Source organism: Silene latifolia, chromosome 7, assembly GCF_048544455.1.
Source record: "Silene latifolia isolate original U9 population chromosome 7, ASM4854445v1, whole genome shotgun sequence".
NCBI lineage: Eukaryota > Viridiplantae > Streptophyta > Magnoliopsida > Caryophyllales > Caryophyllaceae > Silene > Silene latifolia.
Window position 1 is genome coordinate 60,168,987 of NC_133532.1, and position 23,710 is coordinate 60,192,696.

The following is a 23,710-nucleotide window of genomic DNA, read 5'->3' on the forward strand; positions in this document are numbered from 1 at the left end:
AGAATTATACAACTAGAAACTCACGAAGGATTCGCGTCCAAGTCAAAATAAGATATGGAGTAATTCTTATGACTTTGCAAAACAAATTCACAATGTATCAGTCCAATGTAAATTTGGTATTATTTAACCGGTCTTAAACAAAAATTTGTCTAACACAATGTCACCAACCCAATAGCCCATCAGATCTTTTGATGGTGAAGGTTAGCCAAAGTCAAACATCCTCTCTCAAATTTCAACACAATAGGGTAAGAATATTCAACATTGGTGTTAAAGTCAACCACCATATCAGTATCACAAAAGCCATGCATAGAAACTACCTCGTGAAAATTGGATAATTCACCCCTAATATACTCAATAAACATCAGGTATATCATTGTATCATCATCTAGTTGATAAACAACATAAGAAAATAATATAAAATAAAATAAAATATAAAAACCTACATGCAGTTTGTAAACTTAACAATAAATAACAGCAGGATTCATACAAAAACACAAATGATGAAATCAAACAACTTATCTTACAAGAGAATCATTGACATCCATAACATCTACACTTGCAGAACAAAGCAACAATTTCTTAAAAATAGCCTTTAAAGCAGCACAAGACACTTCCTTCACATTCTTCACTTTCTCCACTTTACCCTCACACCACCATTCTTCTTTTCTCTTCCTTCTTCCATTCACTACTCTTTCTTTAACTCTATCGAAACACTTCTTCGTCTTTTCGTTCACACTTTCTTTCCTGGTGAATGTATAGCTCCTAAGATACACCTGCCTGCATGAGATACTCTCCACCACTTTCGGCCTCGGGTGTCCCGGACCCCTGAAGCTTACTGACCTTACAAACTCAGCATCCGACTCTGGCCACTTGTACAGGTTCTTGTACGTGGCTCGGACGCGAGTCGGGACCCTTGCATCTTCTACACAGCTTGAGATGCATACTGAACTCATTTTTCTTGTTGCTTTATGGATGTGATTTAGAAGGAAACTAAAGACTTTATGGAAAGTATATGAAGGCTTACATTGTAAGCAAAGATATGATGGAGAAGAGACAGAGGAAATTAATTTCGGTTAAGGTTGAAGTAACTTTAATTTGTGAGAAAAAGGAGTTTATGAAATGATTAGGTATGATTTGTAATGAATGTGTTTTGTCATAGCTAGTGTACCAGCTTGAGTGTTGAGTGTCCCTTAGCTTGTTAACATTAAACAAACGCATCTGTAAATGACTTTTGTGTTACAAATGAGTGCACCAACTGCACCTTTTACGCATGCAATGTCAAAGGCATTTTTAGAAATTGGGCTGTGGACTCATTAGAGGCCTAGACCTACCGCAACGAGATTAAAGTAATAAATCGATTTTAAATACGTTAATGTAATCCACAGCTAACTATAAAAAAAATTCGGAATAAAAAATTGGGAAGAGAATAAAAGCAAAATAATAAAAATTAGCGAGTGAATACTAGAAAAGAGAGTCGTGATATCTAGATAAGCATTCAAAGTAGAGAAAAAAGAAAAAGTTTGCATTAAAATCAAGAATTCAAGACATTGAAAGGTGATTGATGAATCAGCGAAAAGAAAAAAAAAGTGAGAAATTAACAAATAAAAGTAACCAATTTGCTAATAAAACAAAAAGAAAAACAAACTCCAGCTTTTGTGACGGACAGTATCATTCACAACCTTGTGACGGGTCAATAAAACCCATATGAAAAGATAAAAACAAGTCATTTGTGATTCGTAAGCACTCAGATTTTTGTCTTATTTACCCAAGTGGGTGATATTTCACCCGTCACAAGGGAGACTTGTTTTTAATCAAGTAGAGTACTAACGAGTCCCTGTTAGAAAACAACTCTTATTCAACGCCTTTTAATTTTATTCATATTAGTGACAAGCAGTAGAAAAACGTGGAGTATTCGGTTCAAAAAGAAAAGAAAAAAGATGGAAATAGATGGGACATTATGGTTCCATTTTTCATGTTTTTAGTACTAATGGTGACTTGGTGATTATAATACCACCTAAACTCCACGAGTAGGAGTGTAGGACTACTAGTTTGAACTTTGAAGAGGCAGGCTGGAAAGTCGAACACTAGTCAATGGTACTAATAGATAAAGTAAAATGATGAACTACTTTGGGATGGAAGGGCTATTTTTTCTACGACCTTTACATTTCCTGTGAAACCTGTCCCACTCAAGTTGTACTATTCAGCACATAAATTCAAATAAAACCCATTATATAATGTATCGTGACCGTATGTGGATCTTGCGTTATACACCTCATTTAAGAATAGTAATACCAACAGTTTTATAACCTCATTTAAGAATAGTAATACCAACAGTTTAAGGTCTTCTGTAAGATTGACTGAATTATACAAGCACTCGTCGAGTCGTCGTTGTATTTGTATGAATTGTATCCCATTTAATTTCAAGAATTTATGCTGCGGAAGTGGGCAAGTTGATGCAGCTGAGCAGAGCTGACTTCCAGTCGCATAAATAAGATGCAGCAAGCAAGAAACTACATATCGAAGGCTACAGATAAGCATATTCACAACGATAAACGAAAAGAAAGACTCTGGAAAAGGGGAATTAGCGACCAGCACTGACCAAATGACAATAGGGGTTCTGAGCTTCTTGCATAGCTGCATATTTATTGCAAACAAAACCCGGAGTCTGTACAGTAACTGAAAAGAGACAGATCGGATCATTCACACCAAACAATCCAAATGCCTTAGTAGCCATCCACCGCTGAGAGTCTAAGTTACTAAAAGCTGAATAGAAAATGGAATATTATCAAGAGACCAACCAGTATTGGCTGTACGAGGATCAATTGCAGTAGTTATCTTATGTTTTCAGGTTAATAGTAAATGTGTACACCCATTAGTTGGTTGAATTGGGATCAGTGTTAAGTTGGTCTCAGTGTCTCATTATATTAACATAGAAAGACAGATACAAACAAAGGAGTAACAGATGATTTCTAATGCTACAACCACCAAAAGTTGCGTCCCTGATATCACGCCCCAGAAATGGACGCGTCTCTTAAGACAGCCAGCGCAAGAAGACATATTCCAAAAGGAAAGGTCAGATTGTTAGAAGATCGCTACACAGAATATGAAGTATGTGCTATATTACGGAGTAAAAGATATTCCCTCCCATTCTTTGGAAAAGCACCATTGACACTGCATCATTTCCTAAATAGCAATAAAAATCCTTCTATATACCTTTATTATTACGCACCCTACCCATCTTCCCCTCATACAAAACACCAGACCCAGCACCTCCCAACAAACCCACCACCCAAACTCACAACCCCCACCTTCCTCACCCCCCGAACCAACGTCCACACCATCACATTGAACACCCCTAGCCCAGATCGGTCACCACCACACACCATGGCTACCATACCCAAACTACCAAATTTAAAGCACAACCACCACCCCATCATCACCACTCTAAAGCCACCACCGATAGCCTTCTCCAACGTCAGTCGTCAGTGATAGTGGCAGTGGGGATGCGTGTTGTGGGTGTGGGATAGGGAAGCATGGTGTCTGCATGGAAGGCATGAGTTATAGAGCTAAGTAATTCAAAGTGGGTTTGTGCAATCCTTGATAGGGATGTGTGGTGCCGGGGCATGGGTAGATGCAGGGGTGTTTATGGGTGAGGGTAAAAGAGTCAAATTCACCTTCGCCTAAACATTTGTACAAAATGCAGGTGCATTTCCTCTGAAGGGGAGGGAGTAGAATAATAGACAGCAGATAAGAGAAATCAAACATTAAGATGATACTGGGATAGAGGAACAGTCTGACAGTATAAAGTATGAACACGAACTGATACAGACAAGATAGCTAAGCGTCATATATTTTCTACAGGAGCTAAAAATCATACGTTATCAAGTACCTTTGAAACTCCTTAGAAGAAAGCCGGGTCATCAAAGAAGCTGGTTCAAAAAAAATTGAGAATAATTGGAAAAATATTAGTAACCTGAGAACTTTCTGGAGATTGGAGCATTATATTTCAGGGTGCAACCTAGTTTAGCTACATAGTAACAAAGCACTCAGTTCCTACGAGTAAAACCTTATTAAAATCACAATGTTTTGAGGACTTCTAATTCCCTGGCCTACACCCCTTTTTCTTACTAAATTCTTGTAGTTACATTTCTACTTTCTAGTGCTTTCATGCCAAAAGGTGATAAACTACCCCCGGGACAGCTAGAGTATCGCTTGGCCCTCAAGTTTACTTCCTGACTCCCATCGACAAATGGAGCTCTAAACAGTTAATCAAGTTGACCATCCAAAGATCCTTATTCATTTCATGTGACAACCTTTATCCCATCGTCCATTTGTTCACTAGTTATCCACCACTTCAAGGAAGTATTAGCATTCGACAAATAGATATCAGATTCTCATATATCACAGTGACTAATCAGAAAGGATTACATAGGAAAGTCTTCCATACAGAATTACAGACACAAGCAAGAGGTATATTTTCAGAAGACAAGCATGTCTCTAAAGTTCAAGCCTACAAAAGTTCTACAGTAAAGACTTTTTGGCTCACATTTTCCTTACTTGATGTTTGTTTGCTCTCTTTTTATATTCCCTTTACCGATTTTCCATGTTAGGATTAACCCTTATTCCCCTAATTTGATACCCTACACATTCCCACGTTTCCCAAACCCTTTCCCTACCATCACCCTCACCACCAAAAAAGAAAAAGAAGAATCTGGTGAGTGGCCAGTTCCACTATAGTTTGAACTTCATGTTTAAAGGTGGAAGCCATTGCCAACAACAATGTCTAGAAAATCGCTCGAAAAACAGCGTCTCGAGCAAAGAATCAACAATAGATCTGTTCCTTCAAAAGGATATGGAGATTGAGGCAATGTATAATACTAGATAAGTGACCATTTCTAAGCTATTTGTTAGTAATTGATAAAGCATTTTACGACATTTTCCAAAGATCACAGTTCCACATTTTTCGTGTAGTTCATACTTTACAAGCAAGACACAGCACGTGCTCTAGAAAGAGCGCCCTATATTCTTACCACAGCGTTGTCAACATAAAAGATAAAATTCAGCATATATAGAACTCAACAATCCAAGAGATATAGAACAACAGCCATTCACTAAACATAACATATCACAATTGAAAAAAAATGAATACCATTTAACATTGTCCCCATGAAGTTCAACAAAATGTATAGGGATCAAATGACACGATAAAACTCTATATAGAACAAGTACAACAACTATCCAAATTATGACAGGTGAAACCGAAAGAAACGAACCAGCATAAAACAGTTGGCAACTGCACACCTGTTAACCAGTTGAAAAGTGTGATCCTACAATCCTGGAGAAGAAGTAACTGAAACTCCAGCCGATGCATAAGTAAAGTTTCGTCATTAGCCACGAAAACCAAGAATTTTCCTTTCCACACGAAAACCTAAAGCTCAAACTCCTCATCACGAAGAGCCATCTCAGCAGCCTCCTCTTCTTCCTCATCAAGGACAAAGTACTCGTTCCTCTCAACGGGCCTAAACATGTAGAACATGATGACATAGAACACCAAACTCGCGATCTCCTCAGCCGCATTACTCACCCACTGATACTTATAAGCGGAAATGGTCTTAAGCGCAAACACAACAATCCTAGTAAAATACAAGTACCCAATAACAACAATATAAAACTGCCTAAAAAGGGTCAACTTCGCAAGGTTCCTAGCGGCCTTCCCATCGGTCTTAGACGTCTCCCTCAACGACCTAATCGACCACACAATGGGGAAAATAATAGCACAACAACAGACAATATCAACCAACAAAAACACCTGATTCCAAGTCACCCAATCCTTAATAAACGGCCCGGTCTCACCAATCACAATAGACGCAATATTAGCCAACACCTGAAGCGGGACGACGATCATCAACACCTTCTTTTCCCTCTCCTGCAAAAACGGCTTCAAAAACGACCAACCCGTCCCAACCAAAATAATCACAGTAAACAACAAGACGACCCGAATAAACTGAAACAAGTAAAACAAAACATCCCATCCATGCGGCGATCCTGTGACCTTAACATAATGCTTATCTTCCGCGGCACAGATCAAATTCAACGCCTTCATAACCAACAAACCCGCCATAAGGTAATGTATATTATGAACCGACTTCTTGTTTCGCAACATCGCCGTCCCCCAGTACCCCCAAAACACAAAGTAAATAACACTGAACAAAAAGTATAAGGTAGGGAGCTGAGTCTGACCAGCTGGGAGAAAATCCTTAACCTCGCCATTCGACTCGAGATTAAACATTTGGGTGGAAACAACCATAGTGACAAGCGACTCAGGATTGCAATTGGCGAAAAAGAGGGAGTATTCATTGGGGATGGAGATAGGGTAAGTTTGATTGAAGGAGGAAGCAGGCGGCGGGGAGAGTTGCTGGAAGGTGAATAAATGGGTGGTGTATTGGGAATCGAGAACGCAAAATGAAGGGTTTTGTTGAATTTCTAAGAGGACTTGAAGGAGGGATTCCTCCGATAATAGGAAAAACCCGAGTCGAGACGGGTCGGGAGGGGAAAGGGATGAGGTGACGGAGACGGAAGAGACGGAGACGGAAACTCGGCCGGTGTGGGTGAAGCCGAATTTTTCGAAAAGGATCATGGGACGGTTGTCGGTGGTGATTTTTAGGGTTTTGATTTCTGCGGTGGTGGTGGCGAGGAAAGTGGTGATGAGGAGGAGGATGAGGAAGGTGGATCTCGCCATGGATGGATCTGAGAGAGGTGATGGAGTTTGGTGATTGATTGTTTGTTTGTTTGGTGTGATTTAGATCTGGGATTTAATTAAGAGAGAAGGAAATGCGTCGGTTGTTTGTGTTTGCATTATTTGTTTTCTTTGGTTTTTTTAATTTTTTGGATCTATAAAAGCGTGTATGTTAATGTAAGAAGAGTGGAAGACGAGGGGAAATGGGAATTTGGTAATTTAAACAAATTAGTCAAGACGCAATAGTTTTGCTTTAATTCTTTTTTAAGTTGATTTATGAACGATTGTTGATCGAATCAGAAAAGGACATTATAACAAGTAGGGGTAAGCAAGTTAAAGACCGGACTAGTAAATTATACCGGACCAGACCATTTTGTCTAAACTGAGCTCGAACCAAAACTTTCAGGTCTTTTTTTTTATAAGGAAAGGAAATTAGGTCAATCGCAATCGATCCATAACATCCTTACGGATGAGAGCGGTAATCGAAAGTAAAAAATTTTCACATTACCCAAAGAACATAAATAACAACGGATACAGAGGACACAAAAAAAAGTGACTCTCGGAGAAAGTCAAGAGAAACTTTGAAATCCTAAATAAGAAAAATCGAGTCAAGGAGATATAAAAACTTAAAAAAATGCGAGAAAGGAGATGGCTAACGGAAACCAAATCTCCATTCTCAAGATGCTGCAACTTAAAAAAAACTCACAACCTATCCATGGTCAACAATAAAGGAGGTTTAAAGATCAGATCTACATTCCCAAGTCCAAGTTAACACCAAAAAATGGAGAAACCAGGCTAAAAAGAGAACCAAATACCGTCAACATAATTACTAATATAATAGAGTTTGCTAAAAATCAATTCATGAGATTAAACCTCATAAAGTATGAGTGTTTTTGGTTAAATTTATGTCTATTTTAAACTTTCAAGCTAAAGATATATGACTCAAAATAACTCTTCGGAGCTAAAATGGAGGGAGTTATAACAATCAAATCATACAGAAGGCAAAAAATAAAACAAGAAATTTGACTATATAAACTTTTCAAGAAAAAAGAGAAAGATTGTTAGAGAAGACAGGAAGATGAGAATAGACTCTTCTTAATTTCTAGGAAAAGTAAGACTTTAAGAAGAATTTTTCTCTCTCTAATGTTTTAGAGAGAGAAGAGCTCTCCGTACTTTCAGGTCCTCCTTGGTCCTCATTTTTTTAAGTTTCGGTTTTCGGTTCCGTCCGGTCCAAGATCGGTTGTATTAGGTCCTGACCGAATAGACCGAAACATGTGGCTTTCATGTCTATTTATTAAAACTTTGTAAATGAATTGAATATTTTACGCTAAAATCTCAATTATAACAATTATAGCAACTCTCCTATAGGACGAACCCAATGTAACCAACTTAAATTCTTTATGAGGTACTTTTATTATCAAACTATCATCAAAATGTCACAAAATACGAGATGTTACATCATATCCCCCTAAAAAAGGGTTACATCCCCGTAACCAACTTATTTAAACAAAAAGATTAGGATACTTGTCTCGCATTGCAGCTTCAGGTTCCCATGTAGCTTCTTCTACCTTATGATTAGACCATAAAACTTTCACCAATGTTGTCTCACCATTACGAGTCTTCCTTACTATTTTATCCAAGATTTCCTTAGGCTCCTCTATATAAAACAATTGTTCATCAATCTCAACATGCTCGGGCTCTAGTACATGAGTAGGATCACTCTTATACGTCCTCAACTGCAAAACATGGAACACATTATGGACCCTATCCAAAGCTGGAGGTAGTGCTAAACGGTATGCTACCTCTCCAACTCTGTCTAAGATCTCATATGGCCCAATATGCTTTTGACTCGGCTTTCCTCTCTTCCCAAATCTCATCCCTCCCTTCATAGAATATACTTTTAACAACACTTTATCTCCCACAACAAATTTTATATCACTTCTCTTCAAATCGCATATCTTTTATGTATATCATGCGCCGCACGCATCTTTTGTCATATAATGTGCACTTGCTCCACCATTTCCTGTATCATCTCAGGTCCTAACACAACCGCATCTACCGTGTCATCCCAACAAATTGGACTCCTGCACTTCCTTCTATACAACGCCTCAAAAGGTGTCAAGCCAATACTAGCATGGTAATTGTTATTATAAGAAAATTCTATCAAATCGAACCTCTCCTCCCATGATCCACCAAACTCCATCACAAAAGCTCTCAACATATCCTCCAAAGTTTGAATTGTCTTCTCCGTCTGACTGTCTGTAGCTGGATGAAATGTTGTGCTCATCTTCAACTGAGTCCCCATCAAAGATTGCAATTCTTGCCAGAACTAGATATAAACCTCGAATCAGGATAAAAAATAATATCCTTAGGCACACCATGAAGCTTCACCACATACTTGACATAAGCTTTAGCCAACTCAGCTTTACTCCAAGTATCTTTCATAGGAATGAAGTAAGCCGACTTAGTCAACCGATCCACAATAAACCATATCATATTATTCCCCTTCTGAGTTATAGGCAACACCATAATGCAGTCCATCGAAATGCTCTCCAACTTCCACTTAGGTACATCTAATGATTGAACTTTACCTTGTGGTCTCTTATTGTAACGCCCCGTAATTTTGGACCGTTATTATTTTGCGAAAGTAACTTATTAATCAAGTAAAATTTGATATTAATGTATTTGAAGTAATAATAATTCAAAGAAATATAATTTTATTATATTTTGAAGAAAAGTATTTATTTTGATTGTTTCGAAATGTTTAAAAATAGTTTTAACCGTGTAAAAACTTTTTATTTCGAAATAAGGGCATTTCGGGGAAAAATGACAACTCTATTGAAAATTGGGCAAACGATTTTGGAAATGGGTCGTATGAGTATTCAATTTTCTTGTAATCTCGTGTTTAAGAACTTTGGTCTTGTCGGAATTTGCATTTGACAAGCGGTTCTAATTATTATCGAAACGAGCCAAAACCGACTCGTAAAATCCCGACTTAAACCCGCTCCCTTCCTCCTTTCCTTCCCTTTCACGCGCACACCCCTTCCCCTTCCTTTTTTCTGATTTTTCTTACCAAACACACCTCCTTCTTCATTCTTCATTTTCCTAAACCTTTAAACACCATTTTTATACAAAATCCAAGCTATTTTCGCCATAACTCACTCGTTTCTAGTCGGATTTTCGCATAATTTATATTTTCGGAATCCTCTCTTCAAGATCTACATCCTGGTATATTTTAATTTCAGTTTTCTTGATGTTGATTTAAGACGAATTTGGGCAAAATTTCGGTTTTTATGCTTATTTTTGTGTTTTATTTGTTTATTTAGGTGAAGATTTGGAAGACGAGTTTGGGGACTCGTATATAGTCGAAGATAGTGGTTAGTTGGCAGATTAGGGTTGGTATTCAAGGTGCTAATTGCTCATTTTCTAGCTTAAGGTAACATATTTCGAGTTACTCGACGAATAATCGTCACATTCTTTGGTTTTTGTATGTTTTTGTGATTTTTATTTGAGTGGTTAAATTCACATGATAATATGGTTGCATGCATGTTTAATTCATGTCTTTTGGTTAGTTTAAGTTAACATATTAGTATGGGAACGATTAGTTGATGCTTCGACGGTGTTAAACCGAACAAAAATGGAGAAATGGGGATAGGGGTGACGGCCAAATGACCCGCAGCCCAGGCAGCCCACGGCTGCCTTGGGGTTGGCCCGGGTTGGTCCGTTGCTTGTTTCGCGGATTTTCATGCATTACTTGTAGTATCGGGTTTATTAATGATATGTTTAGTAAAAGTAACATGTGGGTAGTCTTAGGAAATGAATAAGGTTAGTAGTAAATAAAATTTTGATGATGAAGTATGCTTATTATGGTAGTTGACACATGTTAGGTTAGATTATAAAATGAAATTGTAATGAATAGGCTCAAAATGAATTTTATAGCAATAATTGCAATGTTTTGATGATTGTGCCAAAATCGAGCCTTAGTCCCTTTGATCGATTCGATGTCGATCAATTGAGTGATTGGTCACCGCAATTTAACCCGCACTGTCGCCGGATCGGGTTGCGGGTAAAAATTCGGTTGGATGAAATTTTATATGAATTGGATAATCGGCCTTTTTCTTGTTTTAGGCCATTTATCAAGTTTTTAGTTCACATGTATAGTTGGTTGAATTTAATAGTTTCTTATATTGTAAAAACGGCCCTAGATTCCCTGAAGCCTTTAATATTGTTAATATTGCTAGAATTGGTATTGAATACTTCTTGCAGGTTGTTGTGTTTGTCATAGATAGGTCTTTATAGTCTTTGACGAGTATATGTTCACTGCTTAATAGCCTTTGTGTTCCTGACTTGGTGAGATTATATTCAAGTTGGGGCATGACCTCGTTACTTATTTTAATAGTAAGTGGTCAGCTTAAGTACTAGCCAACCCTTTGGTGGACTCCTTAGGGTACTCACTTTGTTTTAGAAAAATTGTGGGTCTTGGGTGCGGTGGTGTGTATCCGCATGTCTAGGTCTCAAGTGATTTTAGGCTAGGGTTGTGTTGTGTCTTGGACATGTTTTGATAGAACCTATGAGCCAAGATACCGGTTCGATTACCTTCCCTACCTCGTGGTATAGACTCGAGTTACAGAGTGACTATTGACCGTACTAAGAACTTATGCCTGTCTTTGATATATTGCCCTTTCTTGTATGGTGATTTTATGAATTGTAATAGGTGAGATGTAAGCCGGTTACAATTGATAAAGTTTGGATTACTAATTGTTATATGTTTCACATGATAGTTTACTTTGGTTAGTTTAGGGGTCATAGGTTAGAATACATGATAATGAAATTGTTTATCATATTGTTTACATGTTACACTACATGTTACATTAAATATGACATTTCGTGGCTGGGAGGACTCGAAGTTACTCCCCACTGAATTGTGGCTTTCGTGTTTGTATAAAATGCGATTGACAGGTTGATGATGCTTAGTTGGGGTACACAGACGAGCTAGTGAGCAAAAGGACCTTGGACCTAGTTTGGCTATTTTTGTAGTAAACCTTTTAACTTTTGGTTTTGTATATATTCTGAAGGGACATATGTCTCCCTCTTTTTCTTTGGTTTGTATCACTATAATTCCTTGTTTTTAGCATAGTTATGTAAATTAGTTTATTAGCTTTTGCAGGTTTTGGGCACTCTTAAGTCGGAGATGTTTGTGAATGGTTTGGGAAAGTTTTAAAAATTACAGGTTTTGTCTAGTTGAACCATTTACAAACATATCCTGCCAGTTTTTCTGTAGATTTTACGTGATTATTTAAGGCTTAATTTGAGGGTGTCACACTTATGCTCTTCCTTTACCCTTTGACAAACCAAACATCTTGCAACGAACTCAGCAACCTCTTTGATGAGGCTGTCACAACCCTATCAACGATAAACCCGAGGGGTCTCTAACTAATGCAGCTAGGGAAGTCGGGGTCGAATCCACAGGGAGGCTATGTTGCTGTCTACTTGCTAATCTAAGTCTGTCGGTGTCACAAGATTGGGGGTTTAGATATGATAACTAAACTAAATAGCGAAAACTAACAGAGTCTAATAGATAAGAGAAAGGGACTAGGATGTCGGTTCATCAATGAATGCCAGATAATTGCAGATAAGGTCAGAGATCAATCACATGTATCAGTCTAAGGGGCAGTGAAAAGTTCTGAACCCTTAACCTAATGAATGTGCTTCTCTTATATAGTAAGAAATTTTATTATCTAATAATATAATATAGCTAAATATAATAAGTCTCGACATAAATCATGCGCGTCAGACTTGGTTTTGCTCGATCGACCAACATAAAGTCAGTCGATCGAGAGATATCTTCCCCAATAGCTTACGATCGAACACTAAAACACTCGATCGAATATAGTAAGAATCAAGGACTAAAGTGTAAACTAAAGTACTAAAGTAGATTTATGCTAATTTCTAGAGTAATTAAGGCTAAACAAAAGAAAGATTGAAGTTTTAATTAAGAAAAAAATTACAGGTTGCTTAAAGTTAATTCTAGATCTAGGGTGAGGCACCCTTCTTAGGGTGAGGCGGCTGAACTCATTCTAAACCATTGGATCTAAATATTATAGACTCATAAGATGATGCCACGTGTCCCCTATTTAATTCCAACAAACACACGCACATTTCATTGAATAACCATTCATTTACGCATTTCATTGAATAACACTCTTTCTCTCTCTTCAAAGCATCTTCGTCCGCCATTATCACTGAGCTTTCCGTCCGCCATTATCACTGAGCTTTCCAACCGCCATTATCTTTAGCTTTCGACCTCCGTTATCAGTGAGCTGAGGTTTTGTACTGCATTATCATCACAAATTAGGTATTTTCGATCTACTAATTTAAGTTTCGATTCATCTTCCTTTCATTCCGTATTTTTCAGTTTAATTTCCAAACTTATTTAGTTCGTCAAATTATTGTTGTTATTATGCAGGTTTTGATCGCTTTGTGAGCATAATCGAACACAGTAGGAACGCATAAAATCAATTGCATTCGATTTCTCTGCTTTTTCGTATGTTCCTTTCTATTTCTTTACTAGATTTTGATTTTTTTGCTTATTTAGTTAAATTTTAGGTTATAAACTTCATTAATTAGGTTAATTAAGGAGTTTTGCTCTTGTTTCACTATTTTCCTTCATTCGACTTCCATCGATTTTTATGCATTCCTTATCTGCTTAATTATTCTTTGAATTGAAGTTTCATTGTTATTGTTCATTGTTAGTTATGGCCGATTTCATGTTTACCTGCTTAATGTTTAGGTTATAAACTTTATTAATTAGTTAAATTTTAGGTTATAAACTTCTTTGAATTGAAGTTTCATTTTTATTGTTCATTTTTCACTTGGACTTAATGTTTGTCATCTGTTTGTTAAGACTCGTTTACCTGCTTTTGTGAAACCTAGAACTTATTTTGGGAATCTAGAAGGTAAATTTGTGAAACCAGTAGCTTATTGTTATATTATCTTCAAACTTGGCCTTAATTTTTGTCATCTGTTTGTTAAGATTTCGTTTACCTGCTTTTGTGAAACCTAGAACTTATTTTGTGAATCTAGGAGGTAAATTTGTGAAACCAGTAGCTTATTGTTATATTATCTTCAAACTTAATCTTACTTTTGTTGTTGTTGCTTGAGTTCTCATTGAATAAGGTCTGCGATTATTCAAAGGTTTGCATAATTACAGAGTTTTGCATAAATTACACTAGCTACTTTGTCTTCCGTTGTTGTTGCTTAAGTGTTCATTGAATAAGGTCAGATATTACAAAGAAGCAGAGAAACAAATTAAGAAGAAAAGAGCAAAATAGATGATTTTAACCACTTATAATGACCAAGTTTCACAAAACAAGCTCTTAGATTTACTGAATAAGGTTTGAGATTCACAAAACAGGGACTGTGAATTCACCAAATAAAGGTATGAGCAAAATAGATGATTTTAACCACTTATAATGATCAAGTTTCACAAAACAAGCCCTTAGTTTCACTGAATAAGCCCTGAGATTCACAAAACAGGGTCTGTGAATTCACCAAATAAAGGAATGAGCAAAACAGATGATTTTAACCACTTATAATAACCAAGTTTCACAAAACAAGGTCTGAGATTCACTAAACAAGGTCTGAGATTCACCAAACAAGGTCTGACAATCTAAACCTTTTTATTTTCCCGGTTTTTGTGCTTCCTAGATCTAATTTTGTGAGGAATTTGTGCTTCCTAGGTCTGAGAATCTCCTTCACCTTTGTTTATTTTCCCAGCTTGTTAGTCCAACTACCTAGGAATTTGTGTTTTGTATTTTCACATTTCTTTTGTTTATCTAATATTTATATTTTACTTGTTTCATAGACAAGTATGACACCTTGGTGCAATGGTTGTTTTGTTAATCTTCTTGACGAAGATCAAAAGTCATTTCGCGCACTTTATGTCACTGAAAAACAAACAGCTATGGATTTCTCTTTTTCGCCGTTAAAGGAAATTATAGTGCCTGGCCGTCACTATCAAGCATGTCATTCTGTTTTCAATAATGAAGATCTTATGCAAAAAATCTTCTCAAAAATTAATCATAGGGAAGATAAAGCAAATATGGCGCTCGTTTGTCGAAATTGGGCTCAACTATTTCTGATACACAAAAGTGCACCTGGGATCACCTTGGCATATTGGCTTTCTGTAGACATAAATGATATGAATGGTGTTCGGACTATTCGTAGGGGTCCTAGCATAGTCTTTCAAACATGCAAATGTTTCATGACGGAGAATATGATTGCCAAATTCATACTGCATTATATGCAAGCAAAAATTCCATCTCAGAGTACTCATCTCAATGCTCTTGATGCTGCTGCACGCAGTGCAGTTAATGAGTCATTGATTGTTTTAAAAGCTATGCCGAGTGAAGAACGAGATATAACTATTGGCATTGCTGCTGACTTACTACTCACTCGTAGAGATATATCTTTTCTTGACTTACCTCTGATGATGATGTATATATAGCCTAGAGTTGTCCCTTGTTTGTAATGTACTATCTGTGTAACTAGGGCTTTGCACTTTAAGGTTTTAACTTTGCTCTTTTGTTATTTTGTATAATTTCGTAGTAGTGTCAACCTTCTGTATAATTACGTACGTCTTAGTTTAACATTTTGGATAACATAAATTATCATGTAATGTTGTACTTTTGTTTTAAATATTTATGTATAATGCAATGTTCTTTACTTCTGACTTTTTATTTAATTTTGTATTTGTTTTCTTACATATTCTTCCATGCACTTATAATGACCAACTTATTTTGTGACCTTATTTTGTGAATTGTGGATCTTTTTTTGTGAATCTTGCAACTTATTATGTGAATCCTGGAAATTATTTTGTGAATCCTGGAACTTATTTTGTGAACTTATTTTGTGAAGGTCTGAATAAGGACTTAGATTCACTGAATAAGGTATGAGATTCACAAAACAAGGTCTGTGAATTCACCAAATAAAGGTATGAGCAAAATAGATGATTTTAACTACTAATAATGACCAAGTTTCACAAAACAAGCCCTTAGATTCACTGAACAAGGTCTGAGATCCACAAAACAAGGTCTGTGAATTCACCAATTAAAGGTATGAGCAAAATAGATGATTTTAACCACTTATAATGACCAAGTTTCACAAAACAAGCCCTTAGATTCACTGAACAATGTCTGAGATTCACAAAAACAAGGTCTGAGAATCTAAACCTTACTGACCAAGTTTCTTTATTTTGTGAACTTATTTCCCTTTGCTTTGTGAATAATAGGTTTTACCGAGTTGTAGGAATCAAGCCAAGCCAGGATGAAGCGACGTCTTGAGGACGTCATCAAGCTCTTTGCACCACTCTCTTTGAAGCACCTCTCGAAGCTACCGAACCACTCTCTAAGCCACCTACAAAAAAGACAAGAATTTACAAAGACAGACTGTCTGTGTTGAGGACTCGGATGTCTCCTTCTGGGCTTTACCACTTTCTCAACAATAAGGAGAATCCACCATCAGATAAGCAGATTGAAGCTATACAAGAAATGGGATTTGGTTCTCTATTGCATCTTAAAACAGATGTTGTTTCGGGTCAGTTGGCGTACTGGCTAGTTTCAAATTATGACCACTGTACAGGATCGTTGTGTGATGGGAAACTCCTTGTTTTAGAGGAAGATATCCATCTGTGCATGGGATTGCCAATGGGTCCAAACATTGTGGAAGAAGCAAAAATTGGAGATAAGTGCCCTTCTTATGTGTCTCTTTTGGAGGAGTTCAGAAGTCAATACCAAGGTAGTTCCATTGGCGTCAAACACATTATGGAAAAGCTCTTTTTACAAAGAGATGGTGGAGATGATTTCAAACGCACTTTCATCATTTATATCTTCAATGCTTTTTTAGGCGGTGTTGTAGGCAATCGGGCTAGTTTGAGACTTCTTAAAAGTTTGGTAAACACTGAGTTGATCTCCAAATTCAACTGGTGCAATTTCATCAAACGCAAATTGGCTGGCCAAGTTGAGTCTTGGCAAAAGGAGGAGTGGAAGACCCAAAAGCTGAAAGAAAATTGGTTTGGTGGACCTATTATGGTGTTGGTTTTCATTTATCTTGACCGTTTTGTCTTCAAAGCACGCCTTGTTACTCGACAGTTTCCAACGCTCTCAACTTGGACTAAAGAAGCTATAACCAAGAGAGTTAAGCAGGAAATGAATGACAAAAATTCGGACAAGAAAACTTTTGGCAGGGGTTCTATTGAGCCTCCAATGGTCTTCAACCACCATATTCCACAGTTGTGTCCTCCTCCTCCAAAGATTGAGCTCGGTCAGTCTTCCAAGTCAACAATTCAAGATAAAGCATCTGAAGCTGACGCTGAAAAATTACCGCTACCTGGGAATGAAGGCACTGGTGAGTTTGTCCATAAACTTGCGTTTTCCGCAAAGGCAATGGCTCAAGCTTTTGCGGATTTCAAATCACTTGCTAGTCAAGCTCCCTCCAAACTGCCTTCAACAACAACAGTGAAGAAACTAGTTGCAGCTGTAGACGGCATAGCAGAAGGTTTTAAGTTATCTCAACAAGAGGATGATGCTGAAAATGTGAACGATGTGAAGAATGAGGAAAAGGTGTCGGACATTGTGGATGAGAATATCGCTGAGAAAGTGGTTGACGATATTCATGAGAATGTGGAGAAAGGTGGGGAGAATGTGGAGAAAGCTGGGGAGAATGTGGATAATTTTTATGGGTGGACTGAGGCTGATTTGTTGGCGGGATTGGATGCGATGGGTGAAGCTTTGCAACCAATAGCGCGACATCATTCACCACCACCAAATGCAGAATACCCATCCTTTAGGCTTCTAGCAGATGATGACCATTTGTTGTCTCAACCTGAGCCTGAGCCTGACACATATGCTGTTGTGTCATCCCTCTTTATGGATGTCATCCCTCCTTTCACTGAGCCCACTCCTTTGGTAGGGAACACATCCTCTCACGCTGCACTGGATGATGTTCTTCCTGACAAGGACGTCACTGAGCCTACAATTATTGAGATAACAACTACTCCTCCTACTCCTCCTACTACTGTGGTATGGAAGACAACTCGTGATGTTATTTGCCTACCAGATACTCCACTTGTTTCAACAATCGATAAAACATCTGTCAGTAAACGATCTGTCAGTAATGTCTATATTCGTCGATCGCCACGTCATTTGGCAAAGTCGATTGCCCGTGTTCCTTGAAAAACCCCAGCTACTGCTGCAATCCCATTTCCCTTATCTCCCTTACCAATTGAAGAGGATGTTCCGGGTCGTGGTAAGAGGAGGGTTGTAGTTCCAGCTGAAGTTATCCGATCGCCCTATTTGCAAAGAAATCTTAATGTTTTTAGGGATTTGAATCAAGCTGAGAAACAAGTATTAGATTTTATACTTGGCGAATCATATGATGAAATGGAGCTTCTTTTCCAAAGTCAATGTCAGACTTTGACTAGGAGCCAGTTGAAGAGTGTGCCTGAAGGCGATCGGATATCATCTCATGTCATAGATGTGTATTGTGAGATCTTAAATAGTATTGAGATATTCAAATCCCGGACTTCCCCTTCTCGTTTATTTGTGCCGTATAGAAATGAAAGTGTTAGTCTTATTACCCTGTACTTTATCCAATTCTCTGAGTCTATTTTACATGATGTTCACTTCTAATCGTTACTCATACTGATCTTATTTTTTTGTTCCCAGTGTCTCTCCAATGTTGATGTTTCTGCAGTTCAACTAGTAAGTCTTGGATTTTGGTATGCTTATATTTCAACTTAAGTTCATTTTTGTCTTTTTTATTCACTGCATTTTTGTCTTTTTAATTCAGATTACTTTTTGTCCTTTTTCAGGTTTGCGCTCCAATAGTCTCCGCCTCCTGCCCACCTTTCTTGATTTATATCGACCTCAGAACTAAAAGTAGCAAAGTGCAAATCATCCATCCTATGAAAGGCAGATCTGTTGATTATTCTTGTTTTATCCAACCTTTGGTACGTCTATTGTTTCCATTTTGCTTAGGAAAATGTGTGTTATTGTGATTCTACTAGGAAATGACTTTGTGAATGTATGACTTTATTTTGTGAAGCCTACACTTAAGGTTTGTGAATCTTATCACTTTAACTACTTATGTTGATCAAGTTTCACAAAAACAAGCCCTAAGATTCACTGAACAAGGTCTGAGATTCACAAGATAAGGTGTGAGATTCACAAAATTAAGACCAAAATAGATGTTTTTAAACTACGACCAAGTTTCACATAACAAGCCCTAAGATTCACTGAACAAGGCCTGAGATTCACAAGATAAGGTCTGAGATTCACAAAATTATGAGCAAAGTAGATGATTTTAAACCACGACCAAATTTTCACAGAACAAGCCCTAAGATTCACTGAACAAGGCCTGAGATTCACAAAATAAGGTCTGAGATTCATAAAATTAAGAGCAAAATAGATGATTTTAAACCAACTTCAAGTTTCACAGAACAAGCCCTAAGATTCACTGAACAAGGTCTGAGATTCACAAGATAAGGTCTGAGATTCATAAAATTAAGAGCAAAATAGATGATTTTAAACCACGACCAAGTTTCACAGAACAAGCCCTAAGATTCACTGAACAAGGTCTGAGTAGATGATTTTCCTTTGTTTATATCTGTGCTAAAAAAGACCGATTTCTCTTTTGTTCATACAGAAAGAAAAGCTCATCCTATTTAAAACCAAAGGTGCCAAAGACCGAGAAGTATTCTGTGGACGCCTGAAGTGTTTATCCCAAAATCAAACTTAACTTCTGATTAAATAGATAATGGCATCTATTTATTGAACATATTGGAGAATTACAAAGGAAACAAAAGTGATTGTCCAATAACCATATATACTGTAAGATTACTTTTTCAACTCTATTTATACATTGATAAATATAAATTTTTATAAGTTTGCAACACATTATTATTCCCCTTTTTCCATTTATCGGAAGTTCAGGTGAAGCGTTTTGCACTGAGGGTGTGCTATCAGATTATTACATGTGGTAAGAACGTATTAAGAGATAGAGTGAAAAAAGATGCACTAGAATGGAGTCGTGTACCGCTGTAAGAACCTTCTTCTTTTAATATTATCATATTTTTCTTGCAAAACCTTTAGTACTTTAGTTGATTAAATAATGTTTATATGCTCGTTAGAGCTGATCAAATGGCCCAAGCCCATTGGCCCTACCCGGCCCGGCCCGCTTTTTAGAAGGGCTTGGACCTTTTGTTTTGGCCCAAAAAAGCCCGTGGGCTGGCCCAAAAAGGCCCACCATATTTTTGGGCCGGGTTTGGGCCAAGCATTTGGCCCAAATTTTGGCCCGGCCCGTCCCAAATTTATTAATAAATGAATTTTTTTTTTTTATAAAACTTATTAAAATAGTGTTTAAGTTATAAACACCTTTTTAAAAACTCAAGTATATTTTTTTAGATTTACAAAACAATGTGTATATAACATAAATCATATTACGAATGCATGATTAAGCATTCTAAAGTGGAGGTGTTTGTCTTTATTTTATTTTGGAGAGCAATTCATAAACATTTCATCATATTTTGTACAATTTTATAAACTACGTATGTTTTTAAAGTAGTAATTGAAGGTATTATGCAAATTATTTTCTAATGTAAGTCGTAAATTTTAGGGCCAGAAAAGCCCATTTAGGCCCAAAAGCCCAAATTAGCCCATAAGGGCCGGGTTTGGGCTTGTCAAATAAGCCCACGCAGCTGGCCCGGCCCAGCCCAGCCCACACAAATGGGCCGTTTTGGATAGAAAGGCCCGGCCCAAACCCGCACTGGCCCGGCCCATGATCACCTCTAATGCTCGTATTGTGGCAGTGGCTCTCGACCACTTCCTTACAGTGACCAGCAATTGTTGGATTATGTATGCAGATCAAAATCGGCACAAACTAAATTGTAATGATTTTGCTTTGATTTTACAATATAAAAGTTATATGATTTTGATTTGATTTTACAATATAAAAGTTATATTGTGAGAGATATTGACTAATTGCATTTCCTCATTATTTAAGTGACGCTATGGTGTGCACTCCATGGATGGAAGTCACAAGACAGGCTTTACAGACCCTTGGACCACGTGGCTTTGTTATGGATCAGATAAGTATCATTTTCCTTTCTTTTTTCTTTTCATGTTTCATTTTACTTTTTTTGTCAATCCTAGAACTTGTTTTGTGAATCCTAGAACTTATTTTGTGAATCCTGGAACTTGTTTTGTGAATCTTGGAACTTGTTTTGTGAACTTATTTTGTGAATCCTGGAACTTGTTTTGTGAATCTTGGACCTTATTTTGTGAATCCTGGACCTTATTTTGTGAATGCTGGAACTTATATTGTGAATCCTTTGCCTATCTTTTGTTAAATTTGATTTTGTAGGTGATTGATATGTTTGGAGTGAAGTCCACACTCGGTAGATCAGATCTCCTCTACTTGCCAACCACAGTATATGTGAGTTTCAAATCCTTTAGATGTTGATATTCAAGTATTTGCTTTCTTAATGTTGTTCCTCTCTGGTTTATTAAAATGGTCCTACTTTTGTCACATGCAGACCGTTCATGAAGAACGCAACCCAGCTATTTGAGGTCAATACATGAAGCCTGATTACATTCCATTTGATGGGAGCAATATCCAAAAGGTGAAAGATCCTTCTTCTACTATTTTTTATTTATTTATTTTCGTTCATGTGTATTGTTAATTGGTTTGTCTATTGCAGGTTTTTATCCCTATGTTTAACGATAAGTGTCATCATTGGTGGGCTTGCGTTTACGATTTAAAGCAAAAAAAAAAATTTCATCCTCGACTCGAGCACCGATATACATGCGGATCCTGATAACCACACAGCCCACGAGATTGTATGATTTTTTCCCAAAAAATTTTGGAGTATTTATCTTTAGTTTCTTAAAAATATATCCCTGTCATATTTTTATGTTCTATTGGCTTTTTCATGTTCCAGTTGTACCAAGTTTCATCTGTTCTTTGTGGTGGCTCATCTCCATTTGAACCTTTGCGGTTGATGTACATGAACCCAATTGAAAACCTTCAAGTCCCTCAACAAAAAACATGGTATCTAACCATGTATCTTCGTTTTTTAGGCTATATTATGAGATATATTGTACAAGTTTGAATGGTCCCTCTCTGACCAAAATCATGTACCCAATCCCATATTTGCTGAAATGAATGGTTGAATAGTTGATGTTCACTTGAGATGTTTCTTTTACTCATAAATGTTTATTTATTTGTAGTTTTGATTGTGGAGTGTTTGTGCTGAAATGGTTGGATGCGTTGGACAATCAAAGTTTATGGACCAACAGTGAATATTTTGAGGTATAGATTTACGGATTTTGCCTCCTACCTTGCTATTGCTACATATTAAATATATACTATACTGTATGAAAATCTCTTTTGCAGAAATTGCCTGACTATCGAAAGAAGATAATATTGGAACTTCTTAAATGGGATAAAAATACAAAAACGGTACACTTGCTTGACTTAAAATTAATGCAAACTTCATTTCGTCATAACTTTGGTGAAAATCTGTTAATTGTTACTTGTTTTTCATGGTATAAGTGTTTCATTGATGACATGACAGTCTTTTGCAAGCAAATGATCTTTCTTCGATGGATATGTGTTCACTGGCGAACATCCTCGCTTCAAAGAGCCTGCTATATCTATCTTGTGTTGATGTACTCAGTATTCAAAATGGTGAAATTCGGCCATATGACCTTGTTTGTTTGTAATGGTACCATGAATTGATTAGTCTGTAGTCTTTTATTTGAGTAGTCGAGAATGTATTTAGTAGTCGAGAATGTAATGCTACAAGAAATTGTGAAACTTGGATTTGACCATAAGATGAGACGGGTGTACTTCGTATGACGGTTTTTTATTGAGAGACAAAGATGTTTAATGCAAGCCGCCTTCTCATTTGATTCGCATCTTTTTCTGTATTATGTACAATTGCATGTTTAATGCCATCAACTAAAGGCTTTATTTCATTGGGGAACGATGATGGATTCAGGCTAAATTGGGGAACGATGACATCGACTAAATTTTGATCAAAATCAAAATCACAAAAATACTTAATACATCGACTAAATTCACTAAATTTTGTTCATTTCATATTTTGGTTTCATAATTTTATGTTCCAGTTTCACAAGATAAGTTCCAGGATTCACAACATTGAGTGAAACAAACATCTTAAGTGAAGATCAACTATTCAAGACTTAGTTTCACAATTTTCATGCTCCAGTTTCACAATTTCATGCTCCAGTTTCATGTATTCTTAAGTAAAGATCCACGTGGTCTCAATTTCGCAATTTCACAATTTCGCAATTTCGAAAATTCGCAATTTCAAATTTCACTAACTGCTCTCTCTTCCATATTCACTAACTGCTCTCTCTTCAACTTCCATATTCACTATTCACTAACTGCTCTCTCTTCAACTTCCATATTCACTAACTGCTCGTCTTCGCCATTATCCGCCATTATCATTGAGCTTTTCGTCTGCCATTAGCTTTTCTTCGCTATCATCCGCAAATTAGGTAATTTTCTATCTACTTTCTCAAGTTTCGATTCATCCTCCTTTTGTTTCGTATTTTTCACCATAATTTTCAATCAACTTCTTTAATTCGTCAAATTATTGTTTTTATTATGCAGGTTTTTGTTATTGAGGGTTTAGGGTTTTTGCCAGTTTTTGTTAGTGAGGGTTTAGGTTTTTTTTAGTATATTTCGATTCTTTTGCGTATGGTTTTGTGATTAATTTATCGTTCTTTGGATGCATGTTCTTTGCCAATTTTTAAATGTTTTTGTTACTGAGGGTTTAGGGTTTTTGCCAATTTTTGTTAGCTACATCTCATTTGCATTTCGTGAATCTAGGATCTAGTTGTGTGAATCTAGGACCTAATTGTGTGAATCTCAGACCCTGTTTTGTGAAAT

At 36.9% G+C, this 23,710-nt stretch overlaps 2 protein-coding genes and 1 long non-coding RNA gene across 3 annotated transcripts; 1 reads left to right on the top strand and 2 right to left on the bottom strand.

The window, feature by feature from the left end:
- Positions 1 to 398: 398 nt before the first annotated feature.
- Positions 399 to 1,376, bottom strand: LOC141591100 (uncharacterized). Its single transcript, XM_074411533.1, has one exon. The coding sequence runs from the start codon at positions 951 to 953 to the stop codon at positions 516 to 518; it is 438 nt and encodes a 145-aa protein (XP_074267634.1). The 5' UTR covers positions 954 to 1,376; the 3' UTR covers positions 399 to 515.
- Positions 1,377 to 5,134: 3,758 nt separating this feature from the next.
- LOC141592216 (protein CANDIDATE G-PROTEIN COUPLED RECEPTOR 7-like) lies at positions 5,135 to 7,016 on the bottom strand. Its single transcript, XM_074412821.1, has one exon. It carries the CDS (start codon positions 6,737 to 6,739, stop codon positions 5,429 to 5,431), a length of 1,311 nt encoding a protein of 436 aa, XP_074268922.1. The 5' UTR covers positions 6,740 to 7,016; the 3' UTR covers positions 5,135 to 5,428.
- Positions 7,017 to 9,796: 2,780 nt separating this feature from the next.
- Positions 9,797 to 11,768, top strand: LOC141591102 (uncharacterized). The gene is made up of 3 exons (XR_012520657.1): positions 9,797 to 9,964; positions 10,063 to 10,172; positions 11,696 to 11,768. It is a non-coding gene; the product is annotated as an uncharacterized LOC141591102 (long non-coding RNA).
- The last annotated feature ends 11,942 nt before the right edge of the window (positions 11,769 to 23,710 follow it).